The sequence below is a fragment of the Nyctibius grandis genome, chromosome 24 (assembly GCF_013368605.1).
Source record: "Nyctibius grandis isolate bNycGra1 chromosome 24, bNycGra1.pri, whole genome shotgun sequence".
NCBI classification, from domain to species: Eukaryota; Metazoa; Chordata; class Aves; order Nyctibiiformes; family Nyctibiidae; genus Nyctibius; species Nyctibius grandis.
Window position 1 is genome coordinate 3,554,414 of NC_090681.1, and position 15,962 is coordinate 3,570,375.

General features: G+C 53.2%; 1 protein-coding gene across 1 annotated transcript; it reads right to left on the reverse strand.

The window, feature by feature from the left end:
* Positions 1-1,444: 1,444 nt before the first annotated feature.
* Positions 1,445-12,063, reverse strand: UBXN11 (UBX domain protein 11). Its single transcript, XM_068418085.1, has 13 exons — positions 11,967-12,063; positions 11,165-11,257; positions 10,757-10,857; positions 9,933-9,987; positions 8,768-8,844; positions 8,148-8,262; positions 6,518-6,735; positions 6,105-6,182; positions 4,784-4,904; positions 3,584-3,675; positions 3,267-3,340; positions 2,365-2,511; positions 1,445-1,610 (listed from the first exon to the last, which is right to left on the reverse strand). The coding sequence occupies exons 1-13, from the start codon at positions 12,061-12,063 to the stop codon at positions 1,445-1,447; spliced, it is 1,434 nt and encodes a 477-aa protein (XP_068274186.1).
* Positions 12,064-15,962: the final 3,899 nt, after the last annotated feature.

Consider the following 15,962-nt stretch of genomic DNA (forward strand, 5'->3'; position numbering starts at 1 on the left):
AAAGGCTCACAGGACTTGTCTGAATATCCTACAGCGCGGTAGTGACAGGTACCTCTCTCGAGCATTCCTCTCCTCTGCGTGGTGAGAATGGCAGCCCTGGGGGAGGGAAAAACAAACCCCTGGCACTAAGATGACCTGGTTGGTTATAGACCAGGGTATAGAGGGGCAACGGAAAAGGCTGCCCTGTAGGAGAGTCCCCTGTATGCTCCTATATCTGCTATAGGTGGAAAAAGGAGGAAACTAACTTAGAGCTGTGGGGATTGAGTCACTGGTCACGGGTGCCTGTGGAAGCAGCTGGTTTGCACGAGTGGTGCTTCCTGGATTTGAGTTGTGCAGGGTCCAGCTCTGGGCAGAGGGGTCTGGGAAGTGCTCTGGGCATCCCACCCCCCTCCACAGCGACTGTGTCTTTGAAATCTTAATGGAAGCGGAAACTGCAACTTAAATGGTTTTATTGGGAGCCTTTAATAAGGGCTGGGTGGTAGCGCGTGCAGGGCCTCTGCTACAAGGGAACCGGCCAGAAGGCGCTGCCTCACACAAGTGGGAGTGTTGTCAGCTGGGAGTCAAGTGGGAGCTTGTCACAGCTGAAACGGGAAGAATGTGCTGGGGAAAGGGGCCTGCAAAGCACAGCCCACAGGAGGGGGAGGAAGATGCTTTACTCAGGGTTCAGCAGTGAAGCAGCGAAGGGATTATGCTCTTCTCCAATGACATGGTGTCCTGTTGCAGCATCCAGCTCCCTGCTGCCGAGGGAGGGAGGGAGGCTGGCAGCTCCGGGCGGCTGCGAGCCTGGGCCCTGCTGGAGCTGGGGGCTGGCCAAGGGAAGGAGTTGTTCACGTACAGGAAACCCAGTAGCAGGATCTCCTGGCTGAGAGGAGTCTGGCTCAGTCCCAGCATTGCAGTGGCTCAAGGCCTTTTGGTTTGGCTTCACCAGGGACCATATAACTGAGCCTGTTTCTCTCATGGTGTAAATGCAGTTGAAATCTCTGGGGAAGCAGCTGTGTATGGAAAGCAAATTGACCCTGGCTGTTTGTCTGTCCTGCTGCTATAGAGAATCCCTGAGCCCAGCGAAGCAACTGCCCAGGAGCAGTGTAAAGCTGGCAGCTTTCCCTGGGCAGGGGGCAGCCTGTGTAACCTTCAGCAGAGATGAGAAACCAGACCTCGGGTTTGAGCTGGCAGAAATGCCCCTGTTGGAAGCCCACCTGCCTTGGGGAAAAGCATCTCCCCGTGAGGCAGCAGGACTGGGCCTGGCCCTCTCTGCCAAAGGGAGAGGCCAAACCGCTGCCTCCGAGCTCTTCTCTCCGTCCCAGGTAACGGTGCAACGAAAGTAAATCTGGAAAAACACCCCTCTCCTCTCTTCCCAGCCCGTGGAGGTTATAACACAGCCCATGGTGCAAGGCAGCTCCTTCCTCTTGCAGAGCTTGGGTGCAGCAGCTCTTGCTCGGAGCTGTTAAGCTGTTTGCAGCCCTGTCCCCTCTTGTTGGGAGGGGTCTTTTCTCCGCAGCAGCAAGGAGGCGTTGGGGATGAGGCCACATTCCTGCAGGCTCCTGGAGTTGTCCGTGTACACCCTCTGGGGAAAGGTGCTGATGATCTCATATGAGTCAGAGTCTCCACCCCTAGGAAAGAACAGCATAATATTTCCTACACCCAGGATCCCCCAAGGTTTTGCCGAGATGCTCGGGCTGATCCAGCTGCGGTTACGTAAGAGCAGAGACTGTTTCACAAGCGCAGGCTGAGCAGAAAAAAAGGGCTGCCTGCCCAAAGTGCAAACAGCCAGGCACAGAGCGGCCCTTCCAGGCTGTGCAGCTGCTGCGGGGAAGGAGGCTCCTGCATCCCAACAGCAGTGAGCTCATCGTGGGCTCACTGGAGGCCAGAGCTACGGCCCGCAATAGGACTAGGAAGAGGGGAGAGCAAAGGGGTCCCCTCAGCCATCTGGAACTGTCCCCAAAGGGCTGTGTGAGCCCTTGGGCAGTGTTAAATGCGTTGGGATATAGAGCTGGCTGAGCAAAAGGGGGTGTTTGTCCAGCAGCGGATCCATCAGCCAGGCTGAAGGCTGCAGGGCGGCTTCCAGGCTGCAGCAACCCTTTGGGAACGGTGGCAATAGGTGAGTGCCGCTGGGCAGCTGGAAGGAGGCAAAGGCAGCGATGGACCTGGGTCAGGTGGCGATTTTGAGAGGACAAAAGAGGTTTATCTCTGCTGCTGTGTCAGCGTTTTGGCAAAGGTGGGTATTAAATGCTCGGAGCTAAGCGTGACCCTGGCAGTGCTGCCCAGAGAGCGTCTCTGGTGGCCTTGAGCGGCAGCTGAGAAACCTTCCCCAGGGCTTGACAGAGCTGGGTGGGGAGCGAGGAGGGGAGGAAGCCCGAGGCCTACCTGGCGTGGGCGAGGTGTTGGCGCAGGTCCCCTATGGTCTCTGTGAACAGCATCTTCAGGACATACGTCTGCTCCCCACTCTCGGATTTGATGCGGAGAGTGCAGACATCCGGGGCAGAAGCTTCAGCCTCTTCGTCTGTCTTCACCCTGGAGGTTAGCAAACCTTGTCAGCTGAGGAGTGAGGGCTCTGCCATGAGCTCTGCTCAGCGGGCAGAGCCTCTGGGCTGCCAGGGTGATCCGAAGTGGGGAGAGGGGTTTCATGTTTGGGAATGTCCTTGAGATAAGCAAGGCCCCACGCAACTGCGGGCGAGCAGACTGACCCACTGACCAAACTGCTGCTTTCCTTTCACTGCTTCAAGGTGCCAAGAGGGTTGCTGACCTTTTTTAGTTTTTTCATTTTAGGTCAGGGCTGTCTGGTAAGTACTTTGCCCTACTTTTTTGATTAAAAATAACCTGCTTGGGGTTTTTTTCATTAGCTATTTGGGTCTTGTCTTGCCAGACGACTATGAGTGGAAAAGTTGTTGTTAGTGTGACCTCCCACTCGGGCATCAGTTTCCTGGAAGAATTCTCCCATTTAACGTGCCCACAAACAGCTTTTTAGATGGTTTCAAACTTCTAGGCCTTGGCTTGCTGTCGGGAAATGTATTTCACAGGAATCAGTAAGTGATATTTTGAACAACAGAAGCTTTTGTTAGAGATGTAAAAGATGGCAGGTTCACCATGAACAATTCAGTGGGCTTTCCAAAAGACCAAACTTGGCCTTTTTTTCTAATTATTTCTAAGGTATAAGATAAAAGAGGCAAGTCCATTTACTTCCTCAACTGAAACCCCTGAAATAAATCCTCAGTGATGAAAGAGGAGGAAGATGAGAGCCTGACAGGGCAGGGATGGAGGGGCCGTGCCGGTACCTCTCCAGGGCAGACAGCATGGGTGTCTCCATCAGGATCTCTCTGCTGCTCCACACCCCATCAGAGCTCTGAAACCAAACCAGGTGAGTGTCACCACTGCTTGCTCTGCCCAGAGAGCAGCCGGTGCCAGGAAAGCCCAGGAGCAGGTGCCAAAGTGCCACGTGTGCTCTGGTGGAGCCTCTCTGGGAGGAGGAGGTTATGCAGAGCTGAGAGAGGCCCGAGGAGAGGGGCTGCCGGTGCTGCGCAGGGCGTTGAGCCCAGGGAATTGCTCCTGGCCTCCTCCTGTGGGTGCCTGGGGGGTCCTCTCGTACCTGCTGTGCTGCTCGGGCACCAATCGCTTCTCCTCCATGTTTTGAGGACTTAGAAAGCTTGCTGAGAAACTGCTCCAAGGAGAGTTTGGGACCTGCCGGAGCAGAAGGGAGATGTGTCACCTTTTTGACAAACGATTTTCCACCAGAATAAACTGATCTTGTGAAATAAGAGAGCACGACAGCCGACAGGGAGAGCTCTAAGCTCCCCTAGCTAGGCTGGGACTGGTCCTCCATCTCCCCCATTGAAGCTTGTCCCACTTTCTGGCCCACTAAATGTTTGTCAACATCAACAGTGAGCCACTGTGCTGCCTGTTCAGCACACAGCTGGGATGCACAACCTGGTCTGCCCTGCTGTGAGCAGGAAAAACTGAAATTATGACGGTTGTTACAGACTTGGAATTTTTTTTCATCTTGTGAGCGTGTATTTGTAGGTGTCCATTCCTTTTTCTGTGGTGTCACTGGGCAATTATCTTTTTTTACTACTTGGATAAAGGAAATATTTAGCACAGCTTGTGTTTGTGAATGGCCTTGAGATGAAGGAGCAAGATGTTTATTTTTATATAAATAGGAAGAAGTTGCTGATGGGCAATGCACGTGTTTGGGTTATTTAGTTAAGCATGCACAAACCCACTATTTTCTGTCTAGATGACTGACTGCATTTGACTTTCCAACCCTGGCAGGTATTGCTTACACAGATTGCTAGAGTCTATAAGTAAAATGAGGAATCTGTGACCTGACCTTACGTCCCATATTCTCTTATGAAAGTCTGAAGAGACATCGTCCCATATTCGGTACAGTTAAGATTGATCAGGCTTTAAGATGTCCACCTTTATGGAATGAGCTTGTAAGAGAACCAAAGGTTCTTGTGATGCTGCTAAAGGTGAAGTTAGGAAGAGCTTGGCCTTTCAGAAAGGCACAGGGCAGATATGTTTTTGGAAACTCGCTGATCTTCTGGTCTCTTATGACTTGTGTCTCATTCTTCAGAAGGATTTAATGGTGAGAGGACATCACATGTGCTGCCTGGCTCCCAGCTCCTGAAGCAACACTGGGGCTACAAGCACAACACTCTGATCCAGAAGTGTTGCCTTCCTTGCTGGGACCCTACACATCCACCTCCTACCAGCTGGACTGCCCCGGTAAGGTTTTGAGTCTCCTCTTTGGGGGTTAGCTGCATTTTTTGAGGCAGGTTTAAGAATTTACCTGGGATCTCAGTGGTTTCCTGCACCTCACTTGATTTTGGGTGACCAACCACTTGGCCGTGGCCAGGAAAACTCCCTGGAAGGTCTCTCTCCCGAAATACCACGTCCCTTCTGTCAGCGACCTGTTGAATTAAGGCCAGCTGCCATAAGCAAATCTGACTGTTGCACAAGCTTGTTCTCACTGCATCAGAGCACAATAAACGACAGCAATGACAACCAAGAGTTGCAGACCCCAAATGAAAACAAGAGAGCTGCTTCCTTGGAAGCTGCTCCAGCTGTCCAAACTCTATGAAATGCATTTTCAGCTCCCAGAGGCTCTCTCACAAAGCAAATCCTGGCAGATCCCTCAAGAGATGGCCCACCTGGACCATACGGTAGTTGTTCACCCATCTCAATGGGCACTGGGCAGCTGCTCCTTTCCATGAGTTGTAAAAAATGTGCTTGGACCTGACCTTTCCTCTGTGTCTGCTTCCACACTTGAAAACGCTCTCCGGGTGGAAAGCGCTGTGAAAGCAGCAGGTTGGGGGTGGAGAGGGCTTTGGGCAGTAAGAAGCTGCAGTGGGGACTTTCACCCTTATTCTTCCATCTGACTTTCTACCTCCCCCACCTACCAGCTCGCTCTGGCTGTCCTGACCTCATACTTGCCCGTGCAGTTGTGCCCTGCTTTTTGTGGCGGTGGGTAGGTGCACCCCTCTGGTTGTGCCTGCTTATGTTTCAGATGCACTTGAAGACCTACATTAGAGTCCTTTGAGGCTCTCTGCCTGCTTTCTGCCTGAAAACGTGGCCTTGGCTTTTTGCCATTTCTGAGAAATCAAAAAGTGGGACTCAACAGAACCTCAGGCAGCCAAATCCATTTAAATTGTGGCAAAATAAACTTGCCCGACATCTTCCTTGAGAGATACTTGTTCAATCTGGTTTTAAAAGCTTTTCCAGGGGAACTAGTTGAGAACTTTTTTTTCTCCTTTTTTATTACGCAGCTCTTCAGACGCTGCACGTCCTACTTCTCTTCTACAAAGCCTGCTGTGCTCTTAGAAGTCTTGTTCCAAGCCAAGATTCACCGAAGCAGAGAAACCATTCGGTCCTATCGCCGAAACGCTCGCTCACTTCCTGTAACGGCTCTAGCAGGTGTGCTCCAGCCACGCTTTCCCCGAGCCACACGTGCACAGAATTAAGCTGCACGTATGCTGGGTCCAGAAACCTCAAACTTACTTTGCTGTGGGGACCCTCCAGTAGATTGGTGAAAGAAACCTGAGCAATTTTCTTGGGAAGCAAGAAAGCAATTTCTTCCAAAAAGCTGATGAATAGGGTTTTGCAGTGCTTACCTGCAAAGGGATGCCATCTGGGTAGTGCATCTGCAACTCGGAAGGGAAATAGCCGTCCACAATATCCTGCAGGCATTGCTGAAACCAAATGAGAGCTCATGGTCATACCTCAGACTCTTTATTTATCTCATGAAGGATGTATTCCCTCTGGGCTGCTCCTATTTGTGGTGTTATTGCCATGCAGAAAAGTCTGCATAAAAGACCCAGAATCTCCATCTCTAAAAATTACTACCCAAAGACATACTAGTCTTTAAAGGCACCATGGGAACGCAGGTGAGAAGCTGGAGGTCTCTGTAGGTGCTCCTTTTGAGGGCTGAGCTGAGCTCACAAGCCCTATTCCTGTACATCCCCTCTCCTGAGGCTTAGTGAATGACAGCAGGGTGGCTCTAATTCCTCTACAGCCCTTCCCATACCTGTGTGGACGGGTCCTCGTAGGGCCGAAAGGGTCCATTGAACATGACAATCCCATTTTGATACAGCGTAAGAGGGAGGGGCTCTGGCTGTCTCAGCCGAGCACCCCCAGGCGTGTGCTCGATTTGAGAGATGCCTTCTCCAGCCAGCACGTTCAAATCCTTCACTTTCTCCAAGATTAAATCAAAATCAATCTGGTGTTGGGAAACGACTGCTTCACCTGTGGCAGAGGGATCAGAGTTAGGGGGGGAAGGGGATGCCAGCTAAGCCCCTTTCACCTCGGCGTGAATCTGAGGTGCCTTTGAGTCCTGATGCTCTTGGGCTGCCTGTGCTGCCCCTCCACGCTTCGCCTCCTGCACAGCGTGGTGCAACGCGGCTGCTGCGCTGCCAGGTTTACATGGGTGTGTGCAAAACCGCAGGGCAGGGCAGGGCAGCAGGGAAACAGCCCTCTTGCTACAAGCTAATACAACTCCAGAGCCAGCTACAGATGCAGCCAGCTCTTCACAGGCCACCCTCAGCTCCTTGTCTCTGGTTGTAATGTCAGAAGTGGTGTGTTGTCCCTTACTGTGGCGCTGTAAAATGCACCACGGAGTGAGGAACTGAACTAGTTGGATGAACTGGGTTTGGTAACTGGATCAGGGCAGGCTTGCTGAAGAAATGCCAGTGTAAACGCAGGCAGCTGCCTGCTCGCTGCCACCAGACTGCTCGCTCTTGCTGGGGCATGGCTGAGGGTGTTTATCTGGGTGCTTGAGGAGGGTGGTAGGGTGAAGCAGTAAAAGACTTGTGGTGGGACAGAAGAATGAAATCAGAGGAGGAAGTGAAAGAGAAGTAGGCAGAGGTAAAGCCTTTGGTATTTTCTGTTCTGCTTTTTTACGATTTGATAACAGAGGGTGGGGGAAATATCCCTTAAAAAGGGTAAGTGAGCTGAAAACAATGAGAATTATTGCTACTGCTTCTCCTGTCTTCTCCTCTCCTGCATCTAGGGAGGGAAGGATTAGTTAGCTAACATTTGCGTGGTGGTTAGAAAGCAGCATTGCCTGTACAGCCCAAGTATTATTCTTTTTTTTTCTCTGTCACCACTTCCTAAGAAGCTACTGCCAAATATGCTTGGACCCCATACAGCACAATCAGCTCTCAATTAAACCACTCACGTGGTGGTTGGGAGGAAAGGCAAACAATACTCTCTGACGGAGCCAGACAATATGGGTAAGTTACTACAGCTACTATATACACAAAGCATCTGATTCCATTTTCCACCCATTTTATGTCAATGTTATTAGAGCAATCAAGCTTCAAACGTTTTGAGTATGTGAACTCTCCAGGAAGCAGCTGCTGTGAGGGTGTCCTTCCGAATGGCTGAGCCATCAGGTTCTCTCCTCTTCCCCTAGACAGGGCTTACAAAATCCAGGTATATGAAATACCAACGTTCTGCCTGGTGTAGCTCCCGTTTAATTGCTCTGTGTCTCTGTTCTTGAGATGGACTGATATGAAGGTATCAGCACAAGATCACAAATTCTGAAGACCCAAATTCTGGGCCTTTGATGCTTATCTACTCTGGGGAGTATCGTACCTTCTTTAAGCACGCAGCAGGAGCTAGGATAGCTGCTTCAGCAAAGAGTGCTGGTGCTTTACCTGGCTTCCAGAGGCTCCTTGCTGGCAGCTCTTCCTCATCCCTGAGTGATTCTAAATCTTCCAGCTCTTCATGTCTGTCTCCAACCCAAATCAGACCATAGTCACTTAGAAACTGCTGTAAGGGGAAAGTACAAGTCAGCGTTGTAGAGCAGAGCTTCAGAAAACTACAAGTGGAAGCCTGAGAGTGGTCAGCTGTGACCATGAGAAGCAGAAAGAGAAGTGGAAGAGGAGGTTTGTCCTGGGGCTCACTGGCCCTGGCAGACAGACGAACTCACTGGTAGGGTAGTAGTAGTGGCTCTACTAGTAGTAGGCAAAAGGGAGAATGAAAGTATCTGTGGTGACACAGTAATCTCTCAAGACTGTAGTAGCTGCAAAGAATATTTCTGTGGTCCTGGAAGTCAAAATGAAGAGGCTTGCAGGAGGCACAAATGTTTGTGTATTAAAAAAACCCTCCTACAGCCCTGTAGCTCACATCCAACCTGTTCTTTCTTTTCAGAGGGGCGAGGAGAAGAATTGTGATGATCAAAGTGGCAGCCTGAAAAAGACCGAGCAGCCTGGCACTGCAACAATCTCAAACCAAAGGTGCAGACAGCTTAGGGCGAGTGAAGCAGATGTCTCACCTCCATCTCCCAGACCTGGGCCTGCAGCTGAAGGCACCTAATTTCCAGTTCCTCTGCTGTGCGTGAGTCAGGAGCGTCTGAAAGGGAAGACTTGGTTTTTCTATGTACAGCCTTAAAGAAGAGCTATAGATAACCCGTGTCATGCAGATGCCCCAGCAGTATCTGCCTGTACCATAAGTGAACTCAAGCCCGTACAACACAGGAGCTGAACATGAGCTCTGCATGTTGGTCCCTGACAATTCAACCTGCAGCAGTTTGATAAAGATGCTGACAGACTCAAAGATAGTTGTGAACAATCCTGGTGAAGTTTTGTGCTGCGGGAAGCTGATGTGAGCGGTGCTGTTTGCAATTATACAATGAGAATTGCTTGGCTTACTCAGTCTTAAGGGGCCTATTAAAGAAATGAGCAGGTGTCCTCTAAAGCTGGATCCAGAAACCTAGGCTGAATGGCTAGAACAATGCGTGATGAAGTATAAAACACATGTTTGTGGTTTGACAGGCATATTCTTGTTCTCTGCTCAGGAAATGGAGAACTTACCACGGCTTTGTGCTAACAAGGTAGTTCAGCCATTGTAGGAAACGTGTCTGGGCTCAGCTGGAGAGCTGCTGGATTCCAAGGAACTGAATGGGGGGAAAGACCTTCAGTGACTCACTCACAGCTGGTTCAGTTTAGAGTTAGGCTGCCTTACAGGACAAGTGAGCCTGGACCTGTAATACTGTTTGGGACTCCAAGTAGATTTTTGGTTTCGCTTAGCTGTGAGTAGTTCTGTTTTTTCCAGCCTGTTTGAACTCTGCAGTATTTACTGTTCTTTTTTTTTTTTTTTTTTTTTTCCTGACCATCTCAGGTATCTGTGTGGTTAGTCTATGCTCATGGAAACTTTGTAACCCATAGAAAATAGGTCAGGAAATAATGTTTTGCACCACACCAGAAAAGCTGAGTAACAGATGCAAGTATAAAGTGTGGATCTGCTTTGGCAAATGGTACCATGTGTGTGTAACTGGTACCACGTGTGTGTAACTGATACCACTCACCAAAGAGGCTCTTGGGCTTTTAAGGCAAGGATGGCTCAGAGGGGTGGTCTCCAAGCCTGCCCTGTTGCAGTACCACAAGCTCTGCATCTCTCCACAGGTAGGAGCAAAGTGCCAAGGGTAGAACAATTTTTACCTTCTCCTTTCTGAAGGGTCCTCATCTTCTCTTCAAGTTCAGCAATCCTGCTATCCTTCAGGACCAGAACAAATAAGGACCTTGTTTAGTTCCTTGGCCTTCAGGACCTTGAGGCACAGTTTGCATGATTAGTCCTGGCTGGGTAAGTCAGTGGTGCATGTACTCTCACCCCACTCAGAGACAGGCACAATAAGGGTCAGAAAGGCTGTATCACCTCACAAATACCTTAATTAGACTCAAATGGGGGTGGGATATAAATACACTGCTCCAAGAATAGGTGAGGGACATGCTGAGCTATCTCCCCCTCCTCCATCTGCACAAGAACTGTAGGCAAACACACAAACTTCTGCCCCTGTGCTTCCTGCTCAGGCACAGCTCACGCTCTGACCCACAGCATGTGGCTCATCTGGAAACGAAACCAGCATCTCTGCAGCCACCTCTTTAAAAAATAAAAAAGGGAGTACTTGGTCTAAGCTGCAGCAATGCAGAGAGGTCTGCTCCAGGATGGCTCTGCTGTACGAGCAGCTGTTGTTTCAGAAAGCAAAAGAAAAGAAAGGTCTGAAGCTGAACAGCTAATGATATCAGTGAAAGGGTGCTGAGAGCCTTGGCTTTAAGAAGTCACAGCAGGGACTGTACACTCTCCCACCTCAAGCACTGATACCATTGCTCTGTTGCTTTGCAAAGGTTGGTTTGTGTAATTAACAGAGCAGGCTACAGATTAACTTGGTTTAGCCCAAAGTAGGTCTGAGCAGGTGCGATGCTACTGTGGCTTCAACCGTCAAAGCAGCGCACAGAACAGGTTCAGTAAGGGGCAGGATTTTTACCTTCAGCTGGATTTCTTGTGCTTGTTTCTCTATTTTTTGTTCCAACAGAGTGATTTTTTGCATCATGGAGGACACGAGGTCTGTGTCAGTGCGAGCTGCGCCTGAAAGGACAAACGCAACATGTTACCTCAAATGGCGATCGGTGTTGGAGGCTCATCTGTGCCATAGAGGACCCCATGGGAGAATTCCTGTTCTGCCACAGCAGGTAGGACAAGGGCACCTTTTGGGGGTACGGGGTAGCAATCCCTTGGCTCCTGGCTGGTGGGGGATGGCTGTGTCACCGACAGCACGCTGTGTATGTGAGAGGGGGACCACAGGAGTTAGCCCTGGCCTGGGGTATTGAGACCACCAGAGTGTCACTGAGAAACTGTGATGGCCCAGGATCCCCTAATCATCGAGGGGCTTTACCCTGCATATTCTTTTTCAGTGTTGTCCCCCTTGAGCAGGAGGGGAGCCTGCATTGCACTGGATTCTTTGTCCTAGGAGACAGTCCGTCATCTTCTGAGAAGAGGCACGAAGAGCATGAAAGAAAGAAAACAGGTCAACATTTTGGATACGACTTCTCCAAAAGCAGGTAAAGAAATACCAGGGTTAGGCTGAGGGAAGCAGAGGGCAGGAGAAAGCGGGGTGGCCGGGTCCTCTCAATCCCATAAGCACTCTCACACTGATTAACAGGAGCAGCAAACTTCACTGGGAGTGGTAAGCGAGTTTTTGCTCTAAGATCTAGTAGAAAGGATGTGACCTAAAATGGAACTGTAAAAATAGATGAGGCTCCAATGTGCTCTAGGCTTGCTGAGGATGTGGAAACCTTTTGTTACTTATCTGATTTTGGACACACGTAGGAGAGAAAGAGCTACAATCATTGCAAAACATGTAGGGTGGTAAGAAAAGCCTTAGCAGTGGAGGCAATGAACTTGGACAGCTCTGCCCTTTTGGTAAAAATAAGAGGGGATAATACATAAAAATAAAACATAGTTTCGTTAACTTTGGGGGGATTTGTTGATGTAATTTTTAAAAAAATGTAATTGAAAAGGCTGTCCGAAAAAGCCTTAACAGTACGTTAACAGTGCGCTGGGGGGGGGAGCACCGTGTGCTGGCGGGACCCTCACGGGGTGTGTGTGGGGGGTCCCAAACCCCGGGGGGGTCCCCGCGCTCCCCCCCCCCCGCAGCACTCACCCCGCGCTCAGCGCGCCGCTGCCATGTTGTTTACCGGCGGTTGCCACGGGCGACGTGGGGCCGCTGCGATTGGCTCGGCCCTGGTCACGTGGAGGGGGAGGCGGGCCCCTCAGGACTACATGTCCCGGCATGCACCGCGCCCGCGCCCCGCGGCTGCGGGAGACCCCGGTTATGGCGGGGGGGAGCGCGGCCCTACGGGACCCGCCGCGGTCCCTGCTGCCCCCCGGTGCCACCGGGCCCCTGCCGGCCTGCCCGGCCCCTCGGCCGGCTGCCCCCAGGCCACCCGGGCCTGCGCTGTGGGTGATCCGGCCTCCCGGGGCCTTCGCGGCCTGCGCTGCCGGCTGCCCCCCGAGTCCCCGTCTGGAGGAGGGGTACCCCGGGGGAAGCTCCCTCCGTTCGGCGCTTGAGGAGGGAGGCCCGGGTGCGGCAGCCAGCCAGGCCGAGTGGCTCTCTGCCCTGCGCACCTGCCCACGGAACGGTGCTGGTTCGGCCTCCGTTCGCTTCAGATGTTCCCCGGTGCTGGGGTGGAACCGGGTGCAGGAGCATGAGGTGCAGCCACGCTTCCTCCCCTCAGCCACCCTCCGCGCACCCTTGGCTTCAGCTCGTAGACACGGTCTGTGGCCCAGCCTGACCTGAGTCGCCACACGCTGTACGGCCACTCTTGATTTCCTCGCCTGCTTCTCTTGTCTCTTTCTACCAACACTTTCCCCCACCCGGGCACTCGGTTTGCCTCGCTGATGCTCTGAACTCCATCCAGCACTTGCCACCCTCCAGAGAGCCTTTTCTGCACATCCCCTGTCCCCTCTGCCACCATGCTGCTCCGCTCTCCGGAGAGCTCAGCCTCACCAGTTGGAGAAGAGCAGAACAGGCTGATTTTTAGCACCTTCTATGGGATGTTGGCTGTCCCCAAGAGACTTTCATTTTGATGCTTTCACGAAATGCGAGAATTAACTCCATTTGGAGAAGGTTTGCTGCAGAGGAGCCTTCAGCTCTGGGCAGAGGCTGGCAGCGGGCTCGCTGCGCTGTGATGTGCTTCACCAACACAAAACCAGACAACAGGTGTATTTCAGGCCTGTGCTGGGCACATTTCAGTAGCTTTACTTATTTCTAACTGTCTTAAAATAACCAGATCTCTTTTGTTTCCTCCTGCTGGTGCCGTTGAGCAGGTGAGGGAGCTCAGAGATCTGCTGTGAGGAGATGGATGTCAGGGGGCTGGAAGGAAGCGTTTCCCTGATCCATTACCCGGATCAGACTGCCCCAGGCGTGTAACTGAAATTCAGAGGGACAGCTTGGAGCCAGCTTCTGCCCCGAGTTGCAGGGAAGGAGGTTTGTTACACAGTGTATTTTGTGATATGGGAAAAGGCAGGGCCAGGGGCTCGCTGCTTTTGCTGGGGACAGGATGTCCCGCGTGGGGCTGGCTGTGTGGCCATGCCAGGGAACAGAGGGAGCAGGAGCTGCTCTCGTGCCAGGCGATGGAAAAGCGAGGCTGAAAGGGCTGGACGGTGTCATCCCTGCACGGAGATCCCCTATAACATGTCTTGCACCTTCTTCCTCACAGCATCGGCAGCGGATGCGACTTCCCCAAATCGCCCTGGCTTCAAGCAGCCCTTTGGGGCGGCGGGGCCGGTGCAGGGCAGGAAGGTGTGATTGGTGAGACGGGGCTGCTGCTGCACTTAAAGCCTCCGGCTGCAATCGCTGCGAGCAGATGAGGAAGTGTCACGGCACACGGTGAGCCGAGCCCCGACCATGCAGCCCCTCCAGCGCGCCCACCTGCTGCTCCTGCTCGCCCTGCTTGTCCTCTGCATGGTAAGAGAAACCCCACGGTGTGGGGGTCCAGCCAGCTCTGTTCTGTGGGGGCCTGGAGGGTTCAACTGGTGGGAGAGTTTCTGCTAAACTTCAGCTGGAAACCTGAGCATTTGACTTTGTGTTTGACTTTAACCCTGGCTGCCTTACCAGGAGCTTTCTGCTGTGGTCTGTAAGGTCTAAATACTTCCATACATTGCTTTTTTTAAAGCATTTTTTTTTTTAATTTAAGAGCATCGTGCTTATCTGTAACCTTCGCACTCAGCTCTCCATCTTGCAGCCTCTCCTTTGCATGCAGACCCCAGCCCGTGCCTGGTGTGGGGATGCTGAGCATGGCTGCGGGGACACTGGGGATGCTGGGCACAGCTGTGGGGCTGCCGGGTGGGCACACAGCTGGGTGGTTTCCTCTCGCCTCTCCCCACTGGAGGTTATTTTCCTTCCTGCCCGGAGGCTCCGTGGGGGCTCGGTTCGAGCGCGGCACTGGTGGATGTCGGCTCTGTCCTGGGTGGGGACCGTTGCGTGGGAGGCATGAGCGTGACAGCACTTTTGAGGAGGGTGATGTTATTCAGAGCAGCTCTACGGTTGATTTTTTTTTTTTCTATACGTGTTGCTAACGGGGCCAGATCTGTCTGTGCTTGTTTTGCTCACAAACTCCACGCAGCTGTGACCTGCTGCTGGCTTCACAGGGTGCATTTACCTTTCGGGAGTCCTGTTCTATGGTTGGGCAAACCAGCCCAAAACCCTCGTAGCTCAGGAGTGCCTGTGAGGGGGCAGAGCTGGGCACTGCGGCCCCATCCCTGGCCCTGTCCCAGCTTCGGAGGGACGCGAGGAGCGGTGCCAACCAGCGTAGGGGCGTCAGGAAAGAAATGGTGTCCCTTTTCCAGCAGCCCAGAGCAGCACTTGTCGCTGCAGTCCTCATTCACGGGCATAGCGCACAGCCACTTGCACCCGGAGTCCCGGGAAAGGACCAAAACCACAGATAGGTTGTTCCTGCACAGCCAGGGCAGGAGGGATTAATGGGAACACCTTAATTTGGAAGGTGCCCGTCTTCAGAGACGGAAGGAAACTGCCCTGAAATCACCATCCCAGCGGTGTTACATTTCACACACCAACTGCAACGTCCCTGCTTGCGACAGCCTGGGGGGACAGGGGTCCCTCCTTCCCCTCACTTCCAGCACGGGTGTTCCCCAGCTCTGCTCCTGCACCCCACATCCTCCCCTGCAGGGCCCGTGGGCTGCCACATCCCCAGCAGCTTCCTCGCAGCGGTCTGAGGGGCAGAGACCACCCCCCTGGTTTCTCCCCATCCTGATTTCCAAAAGCCCCTGGCTAGAAACAGGGCAATGAGGCGAGGGAGAGCGCTCGCTTGGCTCCCTGCCTTGGGAATACCCCAAAGCCAGCGGTGATTTCCATGTGTGGCATGAAGGATAACCTGCGAGGGGAGAGGAGGCTGCGTGTGCCCCCTGGGACGGGGCAGCGTGGGCACTGGGATGTCCCCCCGGCTCCTTTCTGCCCTCAGGACAGCTGGGTGAGAGCTCTCCGGGGTTTCCACCCCACGCTGATGTCTGCTCTGGTTTGGAGCCATGCCTGACTCTCTCGTTTTCTTTTCCAGCCCCTTGCCCAGGCGGACAAGATGGGGGGGGACGTGTCCACCCCCTCCACCACTCCAGGCATCCTCATAAGCAGCCTGAGCCCCCCCTGCAGCAGCCCACCCCTCCTTTCCCTCGCCCTTGGCCTGGCTCTGGCTTTCTTCCTGCGGCTCCGCTGACCTGGAGGGGGGCCACAGTCCACCCCACCCTCCTCGACCCCCCCAAGAAGACACCCCCAGGATGGCATCCCCTGCACCGGCACCTCCTTGGACCCTCGCAGCCTCGCGGACCAGCCATGACTCCCCTCCCTCTGCTCCGTGCTCCCCTCGCCCTCAAACCAAAGCAGCCCCGGCTTGAAGCAAGGCCCTGGGGCCAACTCCTGTGAGGCTCTGAGAAATAAAGCGCTGGTGTAGAGGCCTCTGCCTCGTCTCTGCCGTGGGGCTGGCGCAGGTTAGGGACCCCCCTGCCCAGCACCGAGGCCTTGAACCCTCGCGCTCGGGTGGAGCCAGGCCTGAGCCCCGGGGGTGAGGTGGTGAGATCGGGGTGCACGGCTTGGCTTCCCCCGGCCTCCCTGCGGCTTTGTGGGGCGGGGAAACGACAACCGGCCCCGGTCCCGGCCCCGAGGCCCGGCCCCGGGCGGA